The following is a 21,122-nucleotide window of genomic DNA, read 5'->3' on the forward strand; positions in this document are numbered from 1 at the left end:
GCTTGATTTCTGTTTGCAAAACATTGCTATAATGCCACGAAAATCTAATCAGTTCATCTGAATACTTATTTAAACCTGATTACCAAATATCATTGGTCTACCTCAAGCAGTTTTTGCTTAATCATGCTATCATAAAAACAATGTGGGCCTTGAATCACTCACCTGTCTAATATAAATCTTACAGCCAAGAACAGATGACCAATAAGGAATAAAACTCAGTCAAGTCTGGAAAAGTTTCCTCCAATATTGTTGACTGGATTCAATTCTTTCATGGTTTCTTTTATTTGTTTTTAAATTTTATCCCCATTTGATGGTATCTCAGTACCATTTATCCAATAGAAAATGTCCTTTATGCCACAATGCCTTATTTCAAATTAGTTTGAACTCTGTTAGCAGTTTTCTGAGATAAAGCTGTCTAAATATTTATTTTTTAAAATACTTTTAGTTACTGCAACAATATCTGATTACAGATCAGCATCATTTGTATAAAACTGATAGCTATTCATGCCAGGATCCTTAATTCTATCAAGTTTGGTCACATTCTGTTCAGCAGTTTTTGAGAAAATACCATTGGAAGGTTTCCGTAGTGTCAGTAATGATGCCCATATTTTTAATGGTGAATCATCATTCGTAAAACTATGAAAGCCCTTCATGCCACAACGATTTGTATCAAATCTTGCCAAATTCTGCTGCGCAGTTTTTGAGCAGTCAAAAAAGTTAAAAAATGTGCAAAACAAAAGGCCAAGTGGTTCTGATATCACTCATATACATTAGGTTCTATTTTAAGATATTAAGAACGTAGAATTATATAGGACCTATAAATATATGTTTATGCATTTGCAGTTAAAATTAATAAAATTATTTGCAAATATGTTGACAAAGTTTCGAGCTCTTTCCCATTGGACTGGGGTCAGGTGGTATCTACTTTACGTTAATTCCTAATGAATGGGTTAAATCATGTGGGTTATTCTATGTTGCTTGAAATTTTCGATATGTCATGTAGGATCAACTGACATACACTAATCCCTGTCTTTTTCAACCTGATAATAATATTATTCCTTTAGACTGATACACAAAACTGTGTATGTCTGTAGAACTAATATGGCTTATGCTTGCTGAAATGTGCCATGTGAGGTTTAAAACTAAATGCCATATTGGACATTTTATCACGACTAGGAGTCCGTTTACTTTAATGTCATTGCATTCATGGGGCTATAGGGTAGGGTTTACACTTTAAATTAAGATGATTGAATTATGAAGAACAAATATTTATACTGCCAGCAATAAACACTTGGGTGATAATGACTATACTACAACTTGATATCTATACTTCTTTTTTTTTTAAACTCCATACATTTGAAAGATACAAGGGTATCTTAAAACATTTCAAAATTATTCTTAATAGTACTTTAAAACAAAGGAGCTTAAGTTTTACTGGGTGAAATAAAATGAATTTCCTAAATTCAAAATACGGCCGTTTCTTCCCTTTAACTTTTGTGTTCAAACCATCAGTGATATTTTTAAGTGACACCAAGATTTTTAAATTAATGGCTGTGGTATAAATACTGGATGTGAGAACAGCACCATTTTCATTCTGGACAAATAGACATCACTAGAAATCTTTTGGGTGCTAACCCCATGTCACAATAATATTACAACTGCAGATGCTAATGACAGCAAAAACAAGTCTTGAGGAAGGTTCATAGGGAGTTTATTAACTCAATAACCCCTAATGGTTTTTGTCACTTTCACCTGAAATGCAAGTAGGAATCATATTTTGGGGGCTATTTCTGAATAAATCCTAATACATCGACTTCCAAGAGATTTCCCGTTAACCTAATGCCTAATTGTGTTAGAAACATCGTTTTTCATTGGCTATTTTGCTCGCGCATGAGCAAATGGGTAAAAGTAGGAGTTCTTTTTCTTTTTTTTGTGCTTAACGGACATATCATTTTTGTATAGAGACCACTCTTTATTCCAAATGCCCATCTTATCCTACTTTACGCAAAGGTTTATCTGTCTGTCTGCAGTTCAGAGCAGTCTGCCTTAGATCTGAGGCCAAAAAGTCTAAAATCCAAACATAAAATTGGATTCCAACCACATGCAAATTTTGGGTGGAGAAAAAATGGGGCCATAAAATTAGGTTTCTTCCTCTGTATTTTGTAGTGCAACTAGAATGTCCAGATTATCTGGTATCATTGTAGAGCTACATCTGTCTACCTTTCTATAATACCACCCACTTTAGTGTATGATATATGACCTTGACGCTACAGAGCTCAGCAGTAGGCTACTACCTCCTGACGTGTAAACATGGCACATGGGGTTAATGAGTTAAAAGCCCACACAACACAAGAAAGATTCCAATTTGGCATTAGACAGCACAACACGGTTCTTTACAGCTCAAAATACCTGGTCAGGTCTGCTAAGTGAGAGCCGGAATTGTCCTGATGGCTGGGGCTTTTGAAAATCTGAGTGTTGGCAAGGCTGCCCAATAACCCTTAATAGTGGAAACCAACACTTTCTCTTTGAAAAGGAAGGAAAAAAATATCACCTACTGCACTAAGTGAGGAACAGCAATGATTTACATGTCACAAAAGATTCTCCATTTGGCAACATACACCTCAGATGTCAATCTTCTCCTTGACTAAAATTATGCACTTTGTAACTATGATCGATAACTTTTCTTTACAGAGAGACCATTTGAGAAGTGCCAAGCATGAGGGTGCAAAATATGTAGGTTGTTGTATAGGAAAGAGCCCCTGTGCTGTATCAGGTATCTCTCTTCTGAGGTAATGTCCTGGGATAGCAGATCAAAAAGATTGTTCAACAACAATCATTGGAGTCACAGAGGGGTGATCAAAATAAGCTGATCAGTAGAGTGCCTGATTTTGTGTAGAAAATGTGGGATCATCCTGAAAGGTGGGAAGATAGAAGTGAACAGATGATCCCACTTCAGGCTGAAAGCATCCATTGCACAAAGGAATCCCTCAAAGAAGCATTGCTATGAACTGATGGTGCAATCATTCCACGAGGATATTTTTCCTTTCCTTGATATACTGTCTGCCAAAATATTCTTTCTGCCACGAATGAATCGAACTCCAAGGGTAATTCTTTCTGAAGTTTATAATAATAATAATAATAATAATGATAATAATAATAATAATGATAATAATAATAATAATAATAATAATAATGACTTTTATTTAAAGAATAAGCTCATTTGGTCAACTGACCAATCTTCCATGAAGCCTTCAACAAAGAAAATGACATTTGTACAAATATATATATATATATATATATATATATATATATATATATATATATATATATATATATATATATATATATATATATTGAGACAGACAGACAGACAGATAGAGACACACAGCCTGGCATTGACAATGGTAATAGGTAGCCAATACTGTGCCTCAGAACATGACTGGTTTACCCATAATGATGGGTATAATATTCTGTCATCCCAACATATCCAGGCCCAGACCCAAACCCAGTCACACCACTGCAGCCATGGTTATGTCATAGCAATGCAGTGCAACCTGCATTGAGTTTTGTCATTCTTCCATGACTCCAAATTGCTTCCAAAATATCCTTGATATAATCATCATTTTGTCTACACCTTCACCTACTTCTTTGCAATACCCATGTCTTCATATACATCTTGGGCCAAAAGAACCAACATTTTACTGTTTCTGTATTTCTCACTCCACATAACCTCAGTAAATATACTGTATATACTTGCCTATAAGATGAGGCCAACTGCAAACTGCACAGACCCCTATCTGCTATCTGATAATGTGCCAGCAGATCTGGACCTATGCACTTTGTTAGGAATAATCAGTAGAACAAACAACCGCAGACCCTTATCTTCAGGTGCATTATACTAGTAACAGTAGATCAGGATCATTGTTGTTTGCAGTTTGACTTGACTTATAAGCAAGTCTGCATGGCACCACTCTTTCATTGAATATCACATAAGAGCAACAGATCCATTTGTAGTAATTCCTATAGTAATATAGAGCCCTCATTTCGAGATCCCCCCCCCCAACAAGACCTTCGTATCATACAGTAAAATATGGATTATCTTGAGTCAATGGGACACAGATTCTGTCCAGAAAAATGGTTGTATGGAATGAATAATTTTACCTGTGAAACTGGAATACATAGCAAATGAAGAATGAATGTAAACAGGATGCACAATAAGCAAAGGAAATTTAGAAAGAACATCAATGATACAATTGATGCATTTTGAAGGAAATGGAGAGAGCCAATGCAAAACACAGAAAGCTGAATTATAAATGAAAATGGAATGAAGCACACTAAATTTTCATGGCGTTTTGCATGATAATCTGGGATATGTTTCTTTATGCTGTCGGTTTTTTAAAATCCTTTGCAAGGCATGACATTGTTCTTGACAGGTAATCAATTGTCATTGATGCAGTTATGTCATCACCTATGGCTGGACATGTACAATTTTTATTCCAATGAAACAAAATATTTAAAAATACCAATGAAACAAAATAAAGAAAAAACAAGTTTGCTTACTAACAATCAACAGCAATAGTTTTACATTTCTTGCACTGTGTATTTATATTCATATTTATTATAAATCCAGTGCTGCTCTGCATGTTATTGCTATTTTATTAAGGCATACCTTTAATACAATAAGATAAAAAAGCAATAGTTTTCTCCCTCTAACTCTAAAAGTCTGCAAATCCTTCTTCGGTAAACAAATTTCCATTTCGTTCTAAATTAAGAAGAATGGAAATAAATAATAAATTGAAACAATAGAAACAAAATAAGAATTCTTTTCTGAGACCATAAACAATAAATGACAATATGTATGTATGTATGTATGTATGTATGTATGTATGTATGTATGTATGCATGTATGTATGTATGTATAAATGAATGAATGAATGAATGAATGAATGTATGTATGTATGTATGTATGTATGTATGTATGCATGTATGTATGTTTGTATGTATATATGTACGTATGTTTGTATGTATGTATGTATGTATGTATGTATGTATGTATGTATGTATGTATGTATAGGATTTAATGGCACACCATCACAATCCTGGCTAGATTGTGCTGAGCAGTTTAGTTAGACCCCATAGAGACATACCAAACTTTGACAAGTTTGAGTAGTATTAATTAAATACTCATGAACAGTAGTTAGTTCACTGTCATGGTATTACTAAAATGCTTATCATAATGTACATATACCGTACTTACATTATTTAAGTGGCAAAATTCTATTCCTTTCAGAACTTGCCACAATATTTTCCTAACTGTTGTCTCGTCCAAACCATTTGGGCATTTTTCAAGTTCATCTAAAACCGTGTGATCCACAAATTCAAACACAAGGTACAATCTCTTCTTCCTCTTGAACACTTCCAGCAGATTCACAAGATTATCATGGCGTAGTTGCTGTTTTAAAAAGAAGGAAGTTAATAATATATATAAATGTTTATAGAGTTATGTAAATGTATTCAGAGTTGTATTTATTATTCCCAAACTAAAAATGAACAGGACATTATCACTATACAGTATTCCTTCATTATGACACTGTCCATGGGAGCCAAGAAATATACTAAGGAGTATACTGCTATGCCAAGACCACCTAATAACGCAGTACACTATACATATCATTCTACTATTGCTTAATTAAATGAAATCCATAACCAAAACTCACCTTATAACAGGAACCATTAGTATGAAGGACCATAAAGTGAGATAGTGCTGTCCAAATATAGCAAAAAACTTAATAAAGGGCAAGAAAAAAAGCAGATTTTGGGCAGCCTGATTGAAGTGAAACATTATCGCAGGTTAAGTCAATTTGTGCTAGCTGCCAGGAAATTTATAAGCATGAATGAAGGACATTCAAATGGAAACTGATGCACAATAGTTAAATGTATTTCTTTTAGACTGAAGTATGAAAATATGGGTTATACAACACAACAGAATTACAAAAGGTGACCAACAATTTACCATGAAAAAAATACAAAAGTTGCACAACATAATACAAATACAAAAGGGGACAATTCAGCACAATGCCGGTACAGATACATCTTGTAAAAGACTATTCAGCATGACAAAAATACAAAAGTTGACAGTTATACAGCAAAATAACAAATATGACAAAAATATGAACGGTGACTGACTATTCAATACAACAAAAATATGAAAGGTGACTGACTTTTCAGCATGACAAATTTTTTAAAGGTGACTGACTATGCAGCATGACAAAAATATGAAAAAGTGACTGACTATTCAGCATGACAAAAATTTGAAAAGTGACTGACTATTCAGTACAAAAAAAATGTGAAAAGTGACTATTCAGCACAACAAAAAATTTGAAAGGTGACTCAGCATGAAAAAAATACGAAAAAGTGACTGACTATTCAGCACACAAAAAGTGGAAAAGTGACTGAATATTCAACATGACAAAAATTTGAAAGGTGACTGACTATTCAGCAAGACAAAAATACAAAAGTTTAATGACTATTCAGCATAACAAAAAAATTCATTTTATGAATCTCAGCTGGAGTTGGACTCTGTTGCGTTTTAAAGTTCAAATATAACTGTGCAAAAGGCCAACATCTTAGAAGAAATCAAGAACTTAAAACTGCTGAATGACCTAAGTGTATCACTCAAACAATCTCAATAATCAACTTCATGGTGTAATATGCCTGAAAATAACTGATGGAGTTAAATATTTTCTGCCGATTATCAAAGAAATTTAAAAGCAGAATAGCTTTTGAGGTTAAAACAGAGCAACATAAATCACAGCAAACACAATGAGGCAGTAACATGGGCTGATCAATAAAATGGTTATATTATGCAGGTTTATCCATTCATGATTTACGATATGGCCTGACACTAAAAATGCCTGTCAATTTCTTTTTGGATTAATTACCTGAGTAAATAGGCTTGTTTAGGAGCTTACAGAGGAAATTAAAAGGAAATTATATTGGTTAAGGAAAATTAATGCATGAATAATTGCATCTCCTTGTACAGTTTCACTTGAATGGCAACAATATGTACTAGTAAAGAGAGCAACAAAATCAATATTTTTTGCTATTTCACAGATAGGGTTGCCAGTTTAAGGGAGAGATAAATTTGCAGGCAGACCTAGGCTTGAACCCAATGCCTCCCAACATAAGCCAAGAGCACTACCATGGGAGTTTTCTGAGCTGATGTTCCCAGCCAGCCCTGCTACATATTTCCCTCAGGACCTGACTGAAACATCTCCCTTAATCCTCTGTGAAGACAAATCCCCGATGTAGGTTGCAGACATAAATGTTAAATCCTGCTCATAACACACTTAATGTAACTGAGAGAAAAATTCATGACCGTAATAGGCTCTAACTAGATACCTAACACCAGGCAAGCTATGTATCACCTTAGCTATCCTTGCCAATGCTGCTGCTTATTAGGGGTTTGTTAAGCTACTTTGGTTGTGTGCAAGACAACAGATTGCTAAAATTAGTTGATTGCTTCATGGAGAAGTCCATCAAAACATGTCAAACATACTACTGACAATAAAAAACTACTGAATATGAGGGGATAACAATAATTATAATAATGTAATACTTACCTGTTGCTATTGTATAGCTGGTATTTTTCATAGCCAAAAATACTCGACCATATCACAAAAATTCATCCCCATGTCTAAGTGAACCTGAAGATTCCAGGACACAGACTTGACCCTGGGGAAGCCAACATGTATCTGTAATTGTGTACTGGTCCTTCATTCTTCTCTGTCCGAACAGCCTAACTTAGTGAGATATAAGTGCAGGCTGGGAAGAGAGAATCTGGCAGTAGTATAAGTTAAGTATTATATCATTAAAATTAGTTTTACACCCCCCTCCCCAAAACTACATTTTAACATTTGAAGATCTGTAATACCACAACGATTGCTATTGCATACTTGAATTTGTCAGTTTGGTGGGAGGCTTGATGATCCCACAACTGGCAAATAAAATAACTAACACTAAGGAATATTCACCTCATTGAAGAGTAGGAGACTACTATGGGATGGAATCCATACAGGACATTTTCGAAATGATGATTGGTCTGAAGGGGCAAATTTCTGGCGATCTATGAAGTACACATTAACTTGGGCCAGAGAACAATGAATTAGATTTATGGGGACAAATGCATATCAAATCGCCATACTGCCATGATCAGTAATGTCTTTTCAAGGGGAGAATTTTATTCTTAATTAAGCATTCATTTATTTAGCCAACAGAAGACTGGTGGAGACAAAAGCTAACTTCGATTCCATAGTGTAAATGTCAGAATTGAAAGATTCCAGAACACTGTTACTCAAACTACAAGGTCAAGTTGATCATGACTTTGGCGCCTCGGGAAAAAGACGACAGATATATTTGATTCTGATTGGTTACGATAAATTAAGGGTGTGTCTTTCACACAAAACTCTTTGGGCATTAAATATTGTCTTCATCAAAATTCACATCACTCAAAGCTTTCTGCAAAAGAAAACAAATGTAAGAAGACTCCAAGAGTAAATTTGGGAGAAATTCTCTCGCAAAACTGTTGTCTAATAGGACTGTTGTCTAGGAAAACCAACAAACAAATTTGGCGGTAGAAGCAAGGAACGCTTGAAAGCTCAAAGGTATATGTGACAATTCCATGTAATTTGTTGATGCCTATATATAATGCTTTGCTGAATTTATTTACTTATATTTGCATGAATCTATTTGCTACATTCGTATATCAATTTGCTTTATGAAGTATAACTGTATTGAGTTTATGCATAGGAAGTCATACATTAATCTTCTTTAGATAAGTTTGACGAATTGTTTGAATTTGTCGTCTTGTTTGCATAAGAATTAGGTTCTAAGAATTTCATGCATTACCGGGTACATTAGTTAATATGAGTTACGAGAATCCATGTGAATTCACAGAATTTAGAAGATTTCACATATGGTTAAGGTTGAGTATATATCGACTGAAATTAACGTTGTCAAGCCATGAAGCGTGATTTCATGTATGTATAAACTTGAATGTGTGTATTTGCTGAACATGACGTAGTAAGGCAGGTAATGCATTTCATTCATTCACTTGTGTAAAATGAGGCTGGCTCGGAACCATTATGCCTCGTGTGGTGTTAATGCATGATGAATTAGCCACTGAACTAACTAGGGTCATTATAGGACATGTGATAGCATTGGCATCTGTTTAGCACCGATAGTAAGATCTGATAACTAGAGGGGATAATGCAAACCCCTGTATCATAAACAACAGAAAATTTAGGTTGTCTCTGTTTATTTTTTTAAAAGGGAGAAAATAGCTCCTGTGACGTATTATCTCTGAGACGTATTCTGAGATGTATCCTGTGACATATTATCTGAGATATATCCTGTGACGTATTATCTCTGAGACATATTCTGAGACGTATCCTGTGACATATTATCTCTGAGACATATCCTGAGATTTATAGTGAGACGTATTATCCTGAGATCCAGGTATCTTTGAATCTATGTGCTACGCACAGAGTTGAGGGCTGAAAGTGGCAAGACAGAGGGAAGTGGAGGGAACAGCTACAGTGGAAGTGGAGTGAACTGTAGAAGCACGTACTGCAATTGTACAAGGCACTGACTTCCGATTGTTCACTCGATCCTATGATGAACTATTTCTATCAATAAAACAGATTGGCTACTTTATTTAAATATATTTGTGTTTTGTAATTCGGTGAAAGTTTTATTTCTAGAAACAGAGTATATTCCTGATGTAATGAATTCTCACAGTTGTTTTATGTAATTGATTAAAGTGTTGTTTACATTTACAGGGGCTTGTGTTGGTCTATTCTATATATCTGCTCAGATCTCTATCTATTCCACCTATAAGTTTCACCACTTATATTTATATTTAATTGAACCAGGTAATAACATCGAGAGTGGTCAACCTGTAGATAACAAGAACCAAATTAAGTGGACACCTTGAAATAAGGAACAATCCGCCAACCCACTAACCTCTTGCAAGAAGAAGGGACTTTGTGTAAGGTTTCTACAAAGTGGACCGTGGGTCGCTTACAATTGGGCACAGTGGGAACATGCCTTTGATATAGTGAGCTAACAAGTGAAAACAAAACGAGAAGAAAGTAATGTGAGAGTACCAACATGCAACTTTCATCACATCTTCCAGTCCTCCAAAGATGAATAGGTTACACAGGTCTATGATGATAAAGCTGTAATGGCTCAAACTTCATTGTCTTTAATTTTCATGAAAGAAAGGTCCCTATCAGTAAGGGACTGGCAAGCTCTCTTGATCCACCTAGAAATGGTGGAAGCTGAAATATCAAATGACTCTTTCATAGGGAGGGAAAGATTCCTTCTCCCTTCCTTCTCCCAAATTAAAACATAAAGCAATACTTGACATCAAAGTCAGTCTTGATCATCACAAACACGGGCAAGGCTGAGACAAGGAATCTCAATTGGAAGTAGAGCAATGGATGGAAGCTGGGTTTTTTTCTCTAAAAGACTTATTTGGGAAAAAAGAGAAACTGACAAATAATTTCCACTTTACCTGATACAGCTCTGTCCTATTTATATAACCTGAAGCCCACTCCTTTGTCTCACAGACACTATGGCAAGCAAAAAAACTGTCTTGAGGAAAAGGTTCTCAAAGGAAGCTATACCTACTAAAAGGTTTAATGGAGAAATTGTTAAAAGGCACAAGAAAGATTCCATTTAGGCATTAGAGAGTGAGGTGCTAATCTTTTCAACTTGAAATACCAAGTTTGACAATGCATGCCTAGAAGCTTTTAATACCGTGTCTAACAAATGATGAAGGGCCAGATTTTCCTCTTTAAGCAGCTGAATGAGGTTACTGAAAAGAGGTCGGCATGCAAGGCAACATGTATTAGTGATTCTTGCTCTAAAGATTCCAGAATTCCAGAGTTTTCCCTGGAAGGTGAGTCACTATCATGTTCACTGAGCCACTTCTGCATCTACGGTGGGCAATTTAATGAGCCAGAAAGGGGTATGGACCTTATAGCTAGAAGCAACTACCAAGGGTCATAACGTTGAGGGGGAGACAGATCATCCCCTATGTTGTCTAGCAATGTCTTTAAAATGACCAACACCATATGAAAGTCTTTCAGTGAAAACCCATGCTGATACAATCATTAATTTAGCAGAAGTAATGATAATAAGATTTTCAAGAGGCCACTTTGGTGGCCATATTGGATTTCTGTATGACACCATTTTTATTTACGACCAACTTGTTAAACACAGCATAAGAAGTCTTTTAGTGTAAACTCAATGCCGTTACAACCATCAATTCAGGAAATGTGGCAGTAACAAGATTCTCAAGATGACAGCCATATTGATGTGCAAGTGGCGCTATATTGTGTAGTTAGGAACAGCTAGACTTCATAAGAAGTCTTCCAGTAAAAGCCCCATGTTGATATGACATTTGTTTAGAATTTATCAGTAGAGTTACAAATCTGGTCTCGTTATTGTAACCTCTATAACTGATAAATCTATACTTATTGCTTCCACATTATTGAATATGAGAGAAAAATTTAATGGAAATCATTTTAAAGGATTTGGTTTGGTATGATGTTTTATGGCACAAGAAGCAGGTTATGTAGTGCCAAGGCAACTGGACTACAGTGCCTTGCCAAAAGACATCATGCAAGCCAACCTAGGCTGATCTAAAGATCAGTTATATGTCTGGCATGCTAACCACATAATTAATGTCCCCAACAGTCACCTCTTCAGGCATTCTGGAGAGAACATAAAGCCCACAGGGAAAGAAATCTATATTTCCCAATGCATATTGCTCTCAATACCTCTGAAGGTAAAATAGGTAGTACAGCTGAGGTCTCAATCACTGCAGATAAGAAACTAAATTTCATTTGTTTTAATGAGAACCACATAACTGATACTTACATTTGAAATGCACAATTTACAAAATGTATTCTTCATAACAAGTGACAGCCTTCAAAATCCATGTAAATAAAAAAGTGTAGTGTGTTAAAAGGCAGAGGTCAGCTCATTATCCCTACATGCCATGTTTTTACATCACCAGGTAGTTTCCTTTGTTCTGAGCTCTCTGTCATTAAAATAATGACAGACTAAAACAGGTGGTATTAAAGAAAAGGGAACAATGTAATTCAATAATGATGAAAGTGAAGTAGACTTTCCACTCACAATACAAAATACAGTAAAAAAAAACATAATTTGTGTGACAAGAATTTGTTTTAGGCAAAATATTACAGATCCTGGAACCAGAATTTAATTCTAGATTTTAGACTTTCCATCATTAAATCTAAATTGGAAAATTAAAAAAGTCACATAGGGATAATAAATTATCTGGTTAATTTCACCAGTGTAACTATATTTTACTATTTCTTGCGCTTTTGTTCATTTGTGCATTAATACTGCATGGAAATTAAAAAATATAGCCATTTCTTGACATATTTCAAAGAATTTTTTTTTAAAATCAAGTAACTTATTACTCTGCATGTTGAGAGTTTGTGTTATGAGGTAATACTCTTGAATCAAGTTCTGTCCTGTCATAATTCATGATAGACTTAACTGTCCAGTAGTAAGGAAATGGGGAAAGATGTAGCTCTACTGTAATGATGAGGTAATACTCTTGAATCAAGTTCTGTCCTGTCATAATTCATGATAGACTTAATTGTCCAGTAGTAAGGAAATGGGGAAAGATGTAGCTCTACTGTAATGATGAGGTAATACTCTTGAATCAAGTTCTGTCCTGTCATAATTCATGATAGACTTAATTGTCCAGTACAAAGGAAATGGGGAAATATGTAGCTCTACTGTAATGATGAGGTAATACTCTTGAATCAAGTTCTGTCCTGTCATAATTCATGATAGACTTAACTGTCCAGTAGTAAGGAAATGGGGAAAGATGTAGCTCTACTGTAATGATGAGGTAATACTCTTGAATCAAGTTCTGTCCTGTCATAAATCATGATAGACTTAATTGTCCAGTAGTAAGGAAATGGGGAAAGATGTAGCTCTACTGTAATGATGAGGTAATACTCTTGAATCAAGTTCTGTCCTGTCATAATTCATGATAGACTTAACTGTCCAGTAGTAAGGAAATGGGGAAAGATGTAGCTCTACTGTAATGATGAGGTAATACTCTTGAATCAAGTTCTGTCCTGTCATAATTCATGATAGACTTAACTGTCCAGTAGTAAGGAAATGGGGAAAGATGTAGCTCTACTGTAATGATGAGGTAATACTCTTGAATCAAGTTCTGTCCTGTCATAATTCATGATAGACTTAATTGTCCAGTACAAAGGAAATGGGGAAAGATGTAGCTCTACTGTAATGATGAGGTAATACTCTTGAATCAAGTTCTGTCCTGTCATAATTCATGATAGACTTAATTGTCCAGTAGTAAGGAAATGGGGAAAGATGTAGCTCTACTGTAATGATGAGGTAATACTCTTGAATCAAGTTCTGTCCTGTCATAATTCATGATAGACTTAATTGTCCAGTAGTAAGGAAAATGGGGAAAGATGTAGCTCTACTGTAATGATGAGGTAATACTCTTGAATCAAGTTCTGTCCTGTCATAATTCATGATAGACTTAATTGTCCAGTAGTAAGGAAATGGGGAAAGATGTAGCTCTACTGTAATGATGAGGTAATACTCTTGAATCAAGTTCTGTCCTGTCATAATTCATGATAGACTTAATTGTCCAGTACAAAGGAAATGGGGAAAGATGTAGCTCTACTGTAATCATGAGGTAAAGTAGATTTTCAACTTGCATACAAAGAGACAGATAAAAAACCTGCATTTTTAGATCATTTTTAAAAAAGGCAAATAATTACCAGTTCCAGAATCAGAGTATGAGTTCACATTTTAGATTTCATGCCATTAAATCTAAAGCACACCAGTCTGAACAGCACCCAGGCATATGAACCATTGCAAACAGTATGGTGTGTTTGAGATTTGCAGTAAAAATGGGCCAGGATATTGAGATCATGGGAAATAAATAAATAAGCAAATAAGCAAAAACAACAAGAAGTTAAATTTTCACCCATCTGCTCATGCATGGGTAACAAGGCAAATCAAACATGTTTTTTTCTATACATCTAAGCATTCAGCAAAATGAAAATCCTTCAGAAACAGATGTTTTCAGATGCAGTAAGAAGTATAAAAAAAAACCTGTTTCATTTAGCAAATTCAGACAAAAATGAAAATGATCACCTAAGTAAAATAAGTTAATGTTTGAAAAGTGGAATATAGCAGTTGATGCAGATAATGCTGCACTAGTTGCTGATACCTAATTAGAATGCTGGCTCATAGTAAGGATGATCCAACATTTAGTTTTGAAAAGAATCCATATGACTAAAGACTGAATGCATTCTTCCCAGAGTACAGTACATGTGTATTAACTTTGAAACAAGCATACCTGTGTAAAATAGGGGACATAGGTTTCATCAAAGAACACAAATCATGGACCAAAACAGTGTTTTGGTGATGATTCTCAACAAATGGCAAAAACTTGGAATATGCAGCAGAAAAAAACATTACATTTTCGAGATACATACAAAACAAGTCATGGGGTGGAGGGGGGAAGGGGGTCAAACTGATAAATGTATACATTTCTCAAAAAGAAGGGTTAGACTTATTATCAGATAAAAGATAACTTGAGTAACATTTGACAAAAAAAAATTAAAAACAGGTGTGGGTGGACCAACCATCGAATAAATGTGATACATACGGTATTAAATGGTATGTGCTATTGACTGATTAAATCCCTGTTGGTCCCAAGGAACAGTTTAAGATGGTAGGCTTTTAAAATGTAATTAGGATCATAAAATTGAGTTTCAGATTGCAATTAGCACTCAAACAACTGCAATTAATTTTTCTTTTTTGAAACATCAGTTTTGATTTAGCAACTAATGAAATTCCAGCTAAAAATGTTGTAAAATTAAATAAGAAAGTGTGATACTCATGCCTAATTTTAGGTCTAACAGTATGTGTAACTGTCAAGATAAATATTTGGTTTGGTTAGGAGTTTTACAGCACAAAAACACACTAAGATTATTTTGTGTCTAGGGAATTGGAGTAATTAAGTGCCTTGCCCTGGAACACACACCAATGTAAGGCCATTTATTGCTAGTTTACTTTGTGCCAAGAGCTTTTGGATTCAACACTTAGGACTAAATTTGATTTTGTCCTTCCTCTTATGTAGTATTTTGCCTCACTGGGAACTCATCTATTTACATTCACCAGTAAATCAAAACATCCTCATCTTTTTCCAATGCAAGTCAAATAACTGAAAGAGATTTGGAGATAATCATACTAATATTTCCCACAACTCAGTTGGCAAAGCATTAGACTCTGAACTCCAAGGGTTACTGGTTTAATTCCTGCCAATGCCAGCCTGGGCTTGGATGCCTTGGTGTGTTCTTGGGAAAGGGTTAAGCTCCAAACTTGAAAGCATGATAAAACAACCAATGTGTTAAACGTGCCATTGAAACCAATCAACCAATAACACAATGTGATAGGTTATCAGGAGATGAATATACTGGTCAACATACAAGAAAAATGAAAAAGAGACTTTCAAAGTATCATTTAAACAATGTTTCAACAATCAATGAAATGCTGGTATTTTTTAAATTTTTAATGTTTATCCCATAACATTTAAATGAAAGAAAGAAGAAATCATTAATAAATTTCCACAGAAGCAAACCATTGCTTGAAAATGTTACTGTCTTAGAGATAACATGTGCAAATTGTTACTACATGTATCATGTTTTCCGGAGGCTTGGATGGATGGACAGAGGAACTACTATATGCCCATGCCTATAAAAAGAAATACTAACTTCCCCACGAACATTTACATGTCTTTTTATAGTGCATAAAGGGCATCATTAAAAACTCTTTTACTCTCATACAGATGCCTGTTACACAATGTAGAGCAGTTAAAGGTATTGAATAAACCACTGGGATTACTAATTCAAATCTTTCCAGCCATATAAAATCAATACTAAATAGGCAGAAGTGTCTGCTAGAATGCATGCTCAGATCTTTTACATACAAGCCCTCCTGGAGAGGGTTAAGCTCTTTTATACACCATGATATCTTTCAGCAAACAAATTATATGCAGTCTGGTAAACAAAAAGACTTCTAGTACTCCTTCACAAGCCCTTTATATGCACTTCATTCCAACTTGTATTAGACTGCCTTAAGATTTTAAAATCCTGAGCATATTTTTGTGTAAGATGATTTATTCCCAAAGTACCATATATACTCACTTAAAAGAAGAGTCCAAATGCAACCTGCACAGACCCAGATCTGTCATCACATAATGCACTGGCAGATCTTGTTCTGTGCAGTTTGTTAGGAGTAATCAATTGAACAAATAGCATAGAACCTGATCTGCAGGCGCATTTATGCAATGGCAGATCAGGATCTTTGTTGTTTGCAGTCTGGCTCAACTTAAAAATGAGTATAGATGGTACAGAGTTCATAGCCTGTATACAACTTTTTAGCTTTTGATAATAAACATTCAAGTCTCTTGTTATGTCAGAAAACTATTTTGGTCCATTTCCACAGATAATCATAGATGTGAAAAAAAGTGAAATTTCCATGAATATACATTCCAAGGAAAGTTCAGCAAATTTTGGATTGAAACTCCATGTATTTAAATGTCAAGCTTTTATAGTCACTTACCTATACCATAAATGAAGTTTATTTTATCAACTGGTCAGTTTACAGTCCAAAAATGTTTTAATTGAAACAAAATGGTATTCAATGAACCATTCATTTTATGATAACAACACATTTTGCCTTGAATATACTGATCAAATTTCTGGTCTCAAGATCTTGAAAGATTATTTTGATTGCAAATCTATTCTTTGTCTGTTGGATCAGATATCCATATATTTTACAGAACTTCAACTCATTCACTCATTATATAGAAGGCGGAACCAATAACAACTATAGTGTTTATGATTAATAACACTCATAGTATAGAAGGAGGAACCAATAACAACTACAGTGTTTTTGATTTATAACATAGTCCCATATATATAAAGGAAAGCATTCAATAAGTCATTAGAATGTAGTGGCTAAAGCTGTTCATTTATCATCACCCCTATTTTGGGCAACATGAAGACTTACAAGGCAACTGCTTGGGCTCAATACAAATACAGCATTGTAGTCCCTCACTATAAATCCTCTCAGTATATTGTTGTCCTTTGATAACACAGGTACTGTCATGGATCCAATTACATTTATTAAATTTTAGTTCACTAAAATTGCTTGAATTTTTTTCCCACTTGAATTTGGTTCTTTGCTATTCGTTTCACCTAATTAGAATACCTCCCTCCCTAATATTACTTTTTTATCATAAACTTTTTTGATGCACACTTTAATACAAAGTGACTTTAACAGTGGTATATGTACAAAGTACTAAGATACCACAGAGTCCTGGTTGTTAGAATATTCATTATTTAAATTTTTTGATTCACTGAAATGAAGACCATGTACCCCAAAACTTAATGAAATTCATACAGATTCATGTATCAGAATTTGAAATTATCACACCCACTTTCAAGTCAACAATGAGTTCCAATAACTGAGGTGTTACATACTGAATGTAAATTTTGTCACAAGAAAAGGTTTATCTCTTACAAATTATATTTCAAGTTCAAACTAAGAAAATTTGCAGATAATACAGTTCCAAAGATGGGAAAGGAAATGTTAAAAAATGCTGAATTTTGTTTCTATTTCAAATTTTTTTTTAAAAATTCCTTCAATGCTGGGCTAGAAAATAACTTTATACTACTTGCATTTTTTCACAAGTGGAGAAAATATCAACTTGAAAATCTAATTTCTACTGACAGTTTTTTTAAATTAAATTTTTCTCAAGAATCTGCAAACTGGGAATGTTTTTAATACAATTATTAATTAACAACTGCTGATTAATCTTACAAAAAATCTAGATGAAAGTATTTTCAAAAATGACCACACATTAATTTTTACATTAATTGGTCATTATGATGTAGTACCAAACTATTCAAGATCACATATATTCAAGATTTTATTTTTGTACCACAAGAGACTCTAAAACAATTAAATGAAATTAGAAAACATAAAAAAAACATGCTGAGAATATTTCAGGTAGGAAACATTATTAGGTCTTTAAGTTTGTTCTTGCAGTCAAAATAAGTGAGTTTTAAGAGCACTCTTGAATGGGATCTCTGTGTCTTTGTGTCTAAGTTCAGTGGGCAATTCATTCCATATTGCTGGGCCCTGGTATGCAAAAGAACGCTGTCCATATGACTTTGTTTTCATAGTGGGAATAATGAGTATACGATTGTCAGAAGAGGAGCATAAGTATCTTGCTGGTGTGTACACATGGGTGAGGTCGTTTAGGTATGTTGGACTAGAGTCTGACAGTGAAACGTAGCACAGAGAACAAATTTTGTGTTTGATTCTGGATCGAATGGATAGCCAGTGTAGGGTACAGAGCAGCAGGGAGTTGTGCTCTGATCATGGTACTCTAAGTATGATCCGAGCAGCTGTGTTTTTTGAACTTTTTGAAGTTTCTGGAGCAGATATTGAGATGAATCAGACAGAATTGAGTTACAATAGTCCAGTCTTGAAAGTACTAATGAACACACAAGTGTTTTAGTGGCATCAACTGAAAGATATTTGCGAATGGAGCTGATGCGTGTGTACACATGGGTGAGGTCGGATGGGTATGTTGAACTGGAGTCCGTCAGTGAAATGTAGCACAGAGAACAAATTTTGTGTTTGATTCTGGATCGAATGGATAGCCAGTGTAGGGTATCAACTGAAAGATAATTGCAAATGGAGCTGATGCGTCTCAGCTCAAGATATGCAGTCTTGCATATGTTCATGACATATTGGTGCAATGTGTGAGTACTGTCCAGAGTGACACCTAGGTTTCATACTGATTGTGTGAATTTAATGATTTAATGAATAGGGTTTAACGCCATTTTTCAGCACAAGATAGGCTATACATGGCAGCCAGTATTAATGGTGGAGGAAGAACCAGGAAAGAAACCCAGAAAGAACCACCGACCCACGAGAAGCTGCTGGCAAGCTTTCTCACATAACCACATTGGCCGAATCCGAGTCTCGAACCGATGCAGACAGAGGTGAGATGGCAGTGATCCGTAACGGTGAGTGCTTTAGACCACTCAGCCACTCAGGGCCCCAAATCCATAGAGACAGGTTCAAATGCTGCTAATGGTTATCACTCAAATTCTGTATCCCAACTGTATGGTGACGACGAGTCAATTGAAACTGTACTGTCAAGCTTATCTCTAATGGTTTGTACTTTGTCACGGAAGAAATTTGCAAACATGTCCAGAAGGTCGACTGGAGAGAAGGTAGTTCGAAGTGGTGTACATTTGTTCCTTGACATTAGCTTGTTAGTAATCTCGAAGAGCTCTTTGCAGCTGGAACTTTCCATGATCTTAGTAGTGTAGTGGGCTGATTTCGCTGCATGGACTATATTCGCGACATTCTTCTTAGCGGCTTCATAAATCTGCATATGAATAGTGAGGCTGTAACAGTAACATCATGGTGTATCATCAATTTAATTTTACTTCAAAATCACACACTGTAGTAAACTCCCATGTTTATCCATTGGTTAATGTGGATTGTTCTTCAAAATTTGCATACTGAAACATATTATAAGTTGAAATTAAATGCACATAATTTTGTCCTTTTCTTTCTCTTCTTTGGTTTGGATGTAGTGCACAAGGATTGAGCAACTGCCAAATCAGGTATTTATTAGCACCAACAACATGGTTTTGTATTTTGTCCTTACCATGTGTAACATACTCTTTAAGTTATTGTTGTTGTTGTTGTTGTAGGGTTTAATGCTATTTTTCAGCACAAGATAGGCTATACATGGTGGCCAGTATTATTAGTGGAGGAAGAACCCGGGAAAACACTAGAAAGATCCACCAACCCACGAGAAGCTACTGGTAAGCTTTCTCACGTACCCACATTGGCCAAGCCCAAAACTAGAACCCATGCAGAAAGAGGTGAGATGGCAGTGATTTGTAATGGTGAGCACTCTGGACCACTCCGCCAATGCCCCCTCCCCATCAGCGAGTACAAAATAACGCTTAAAGATAAAATATTACCCAGATTTAGTAGATAAAACAAAGACTTGTTTAAGTCTATAAGTCCTATAATGAGATGAAGTTAGTGATTTATCATGTACGAAGATAACTGTTTTATTGTTTGGTCTAATAATTTTTTTTTTTAAAAAGTCAATAGTAACCTTCAATTACCTTAAACTATAAGACTAACTGGTAATATAGAAAGCTAAATGAAATAGATCATTAATTGCAATCTCCATAATAATTATTTAGAAGAAACAAAAAGCATCAGAAAAGTCTTATGGCACATAGTTATAATTATACTGATGGAGCTGTGGTAGAGGGGTTCATGAAGATTATTTGAATTTTTATCAAGCAAAACAATAGGCATGATTTACAACTTTTCATGCATTAACTTCTACAAACATTAAAAAGATTGTATAGTTAATCAATCAACAAATTATCTTATAAAGAATACAGGTCATTATGGAATGTTTATAAATATTTGCAGAGGATTACTTTTTTCCATTCCTCTGGACTTTTCTATAACTAGATGTTTCAGCCATAAACTTAATATTGAGGAAACTGGATATGATGGTGACATTGCTTTGAAGACCTTTTTCTGCACTTTTGTTCCAGAAATAATTAACTATTAGTAAATGATGAACACTACACAGTTTTTTTTTTTAACTGAGATATTAGAAAATAAATTATTAAAATAAATGTTGGTGTGCCCATCCATCTTTTTAAAAAGCCAACCTGTCTTGATTTCATCTCAAAGGCCATAGTTTATGTACCATTTACTAGCAAGAAAAAAAAAACCTGTACTTAATGTTGGACAGATATACTGTAAGAAGTGCATTGCATTTAATATAGTGACCTTTTTTTCTATCTATTATAGAAAATAAAAATATAAATACTTCAATTTCCACTTGCACATGAGCTGACATTGTAGCCACCCTTCCAGTGGTTTAACAGAATGACTTTCTA

General features: G+C 34.7%; 1 protein-coding gene across 3 annotated transcripts in view; it reads right to left on the reverse strand.

Moving 5' to 3' along the window:
* Window positions 1-21,122, reverse strand: part of LOC149805959 (uncharacterized) — a 125,576-nt gene that overhangs the window by 86,125 nt on the left and 18,329 nt on the right. For all 3 annotated transcript variants that reach the window (XM_089950751.1, XM_089950749.1, XM_089950750.1), the window contains exon 3: window positions 5,258-5,452. In XM_089950751.1, the coding sequence (XP_089806877.1) occupies window positions 5,258-5,452 (195 nt within the window). The remainder of the gene's footprint in view (window positions 1-5,257; window positions 5,453-21,122) is intronic.

Source organism: Sinohyriopsis cumingii, chromosome 2 (genome assembly GCF_028554795.1).
Source record: "Sinohyriopsis cumingii isolate HCF-2022 chromosome 2, ASM2855479v2, whole genome shotgun sequence".
Taxonomy (NCBI): Eukaryota; Metazoa; Mollusca; class Bivalvia; order Unionida; family Unionidae; genus Sinohyriopsis; species Sinohyriopsis cumingii.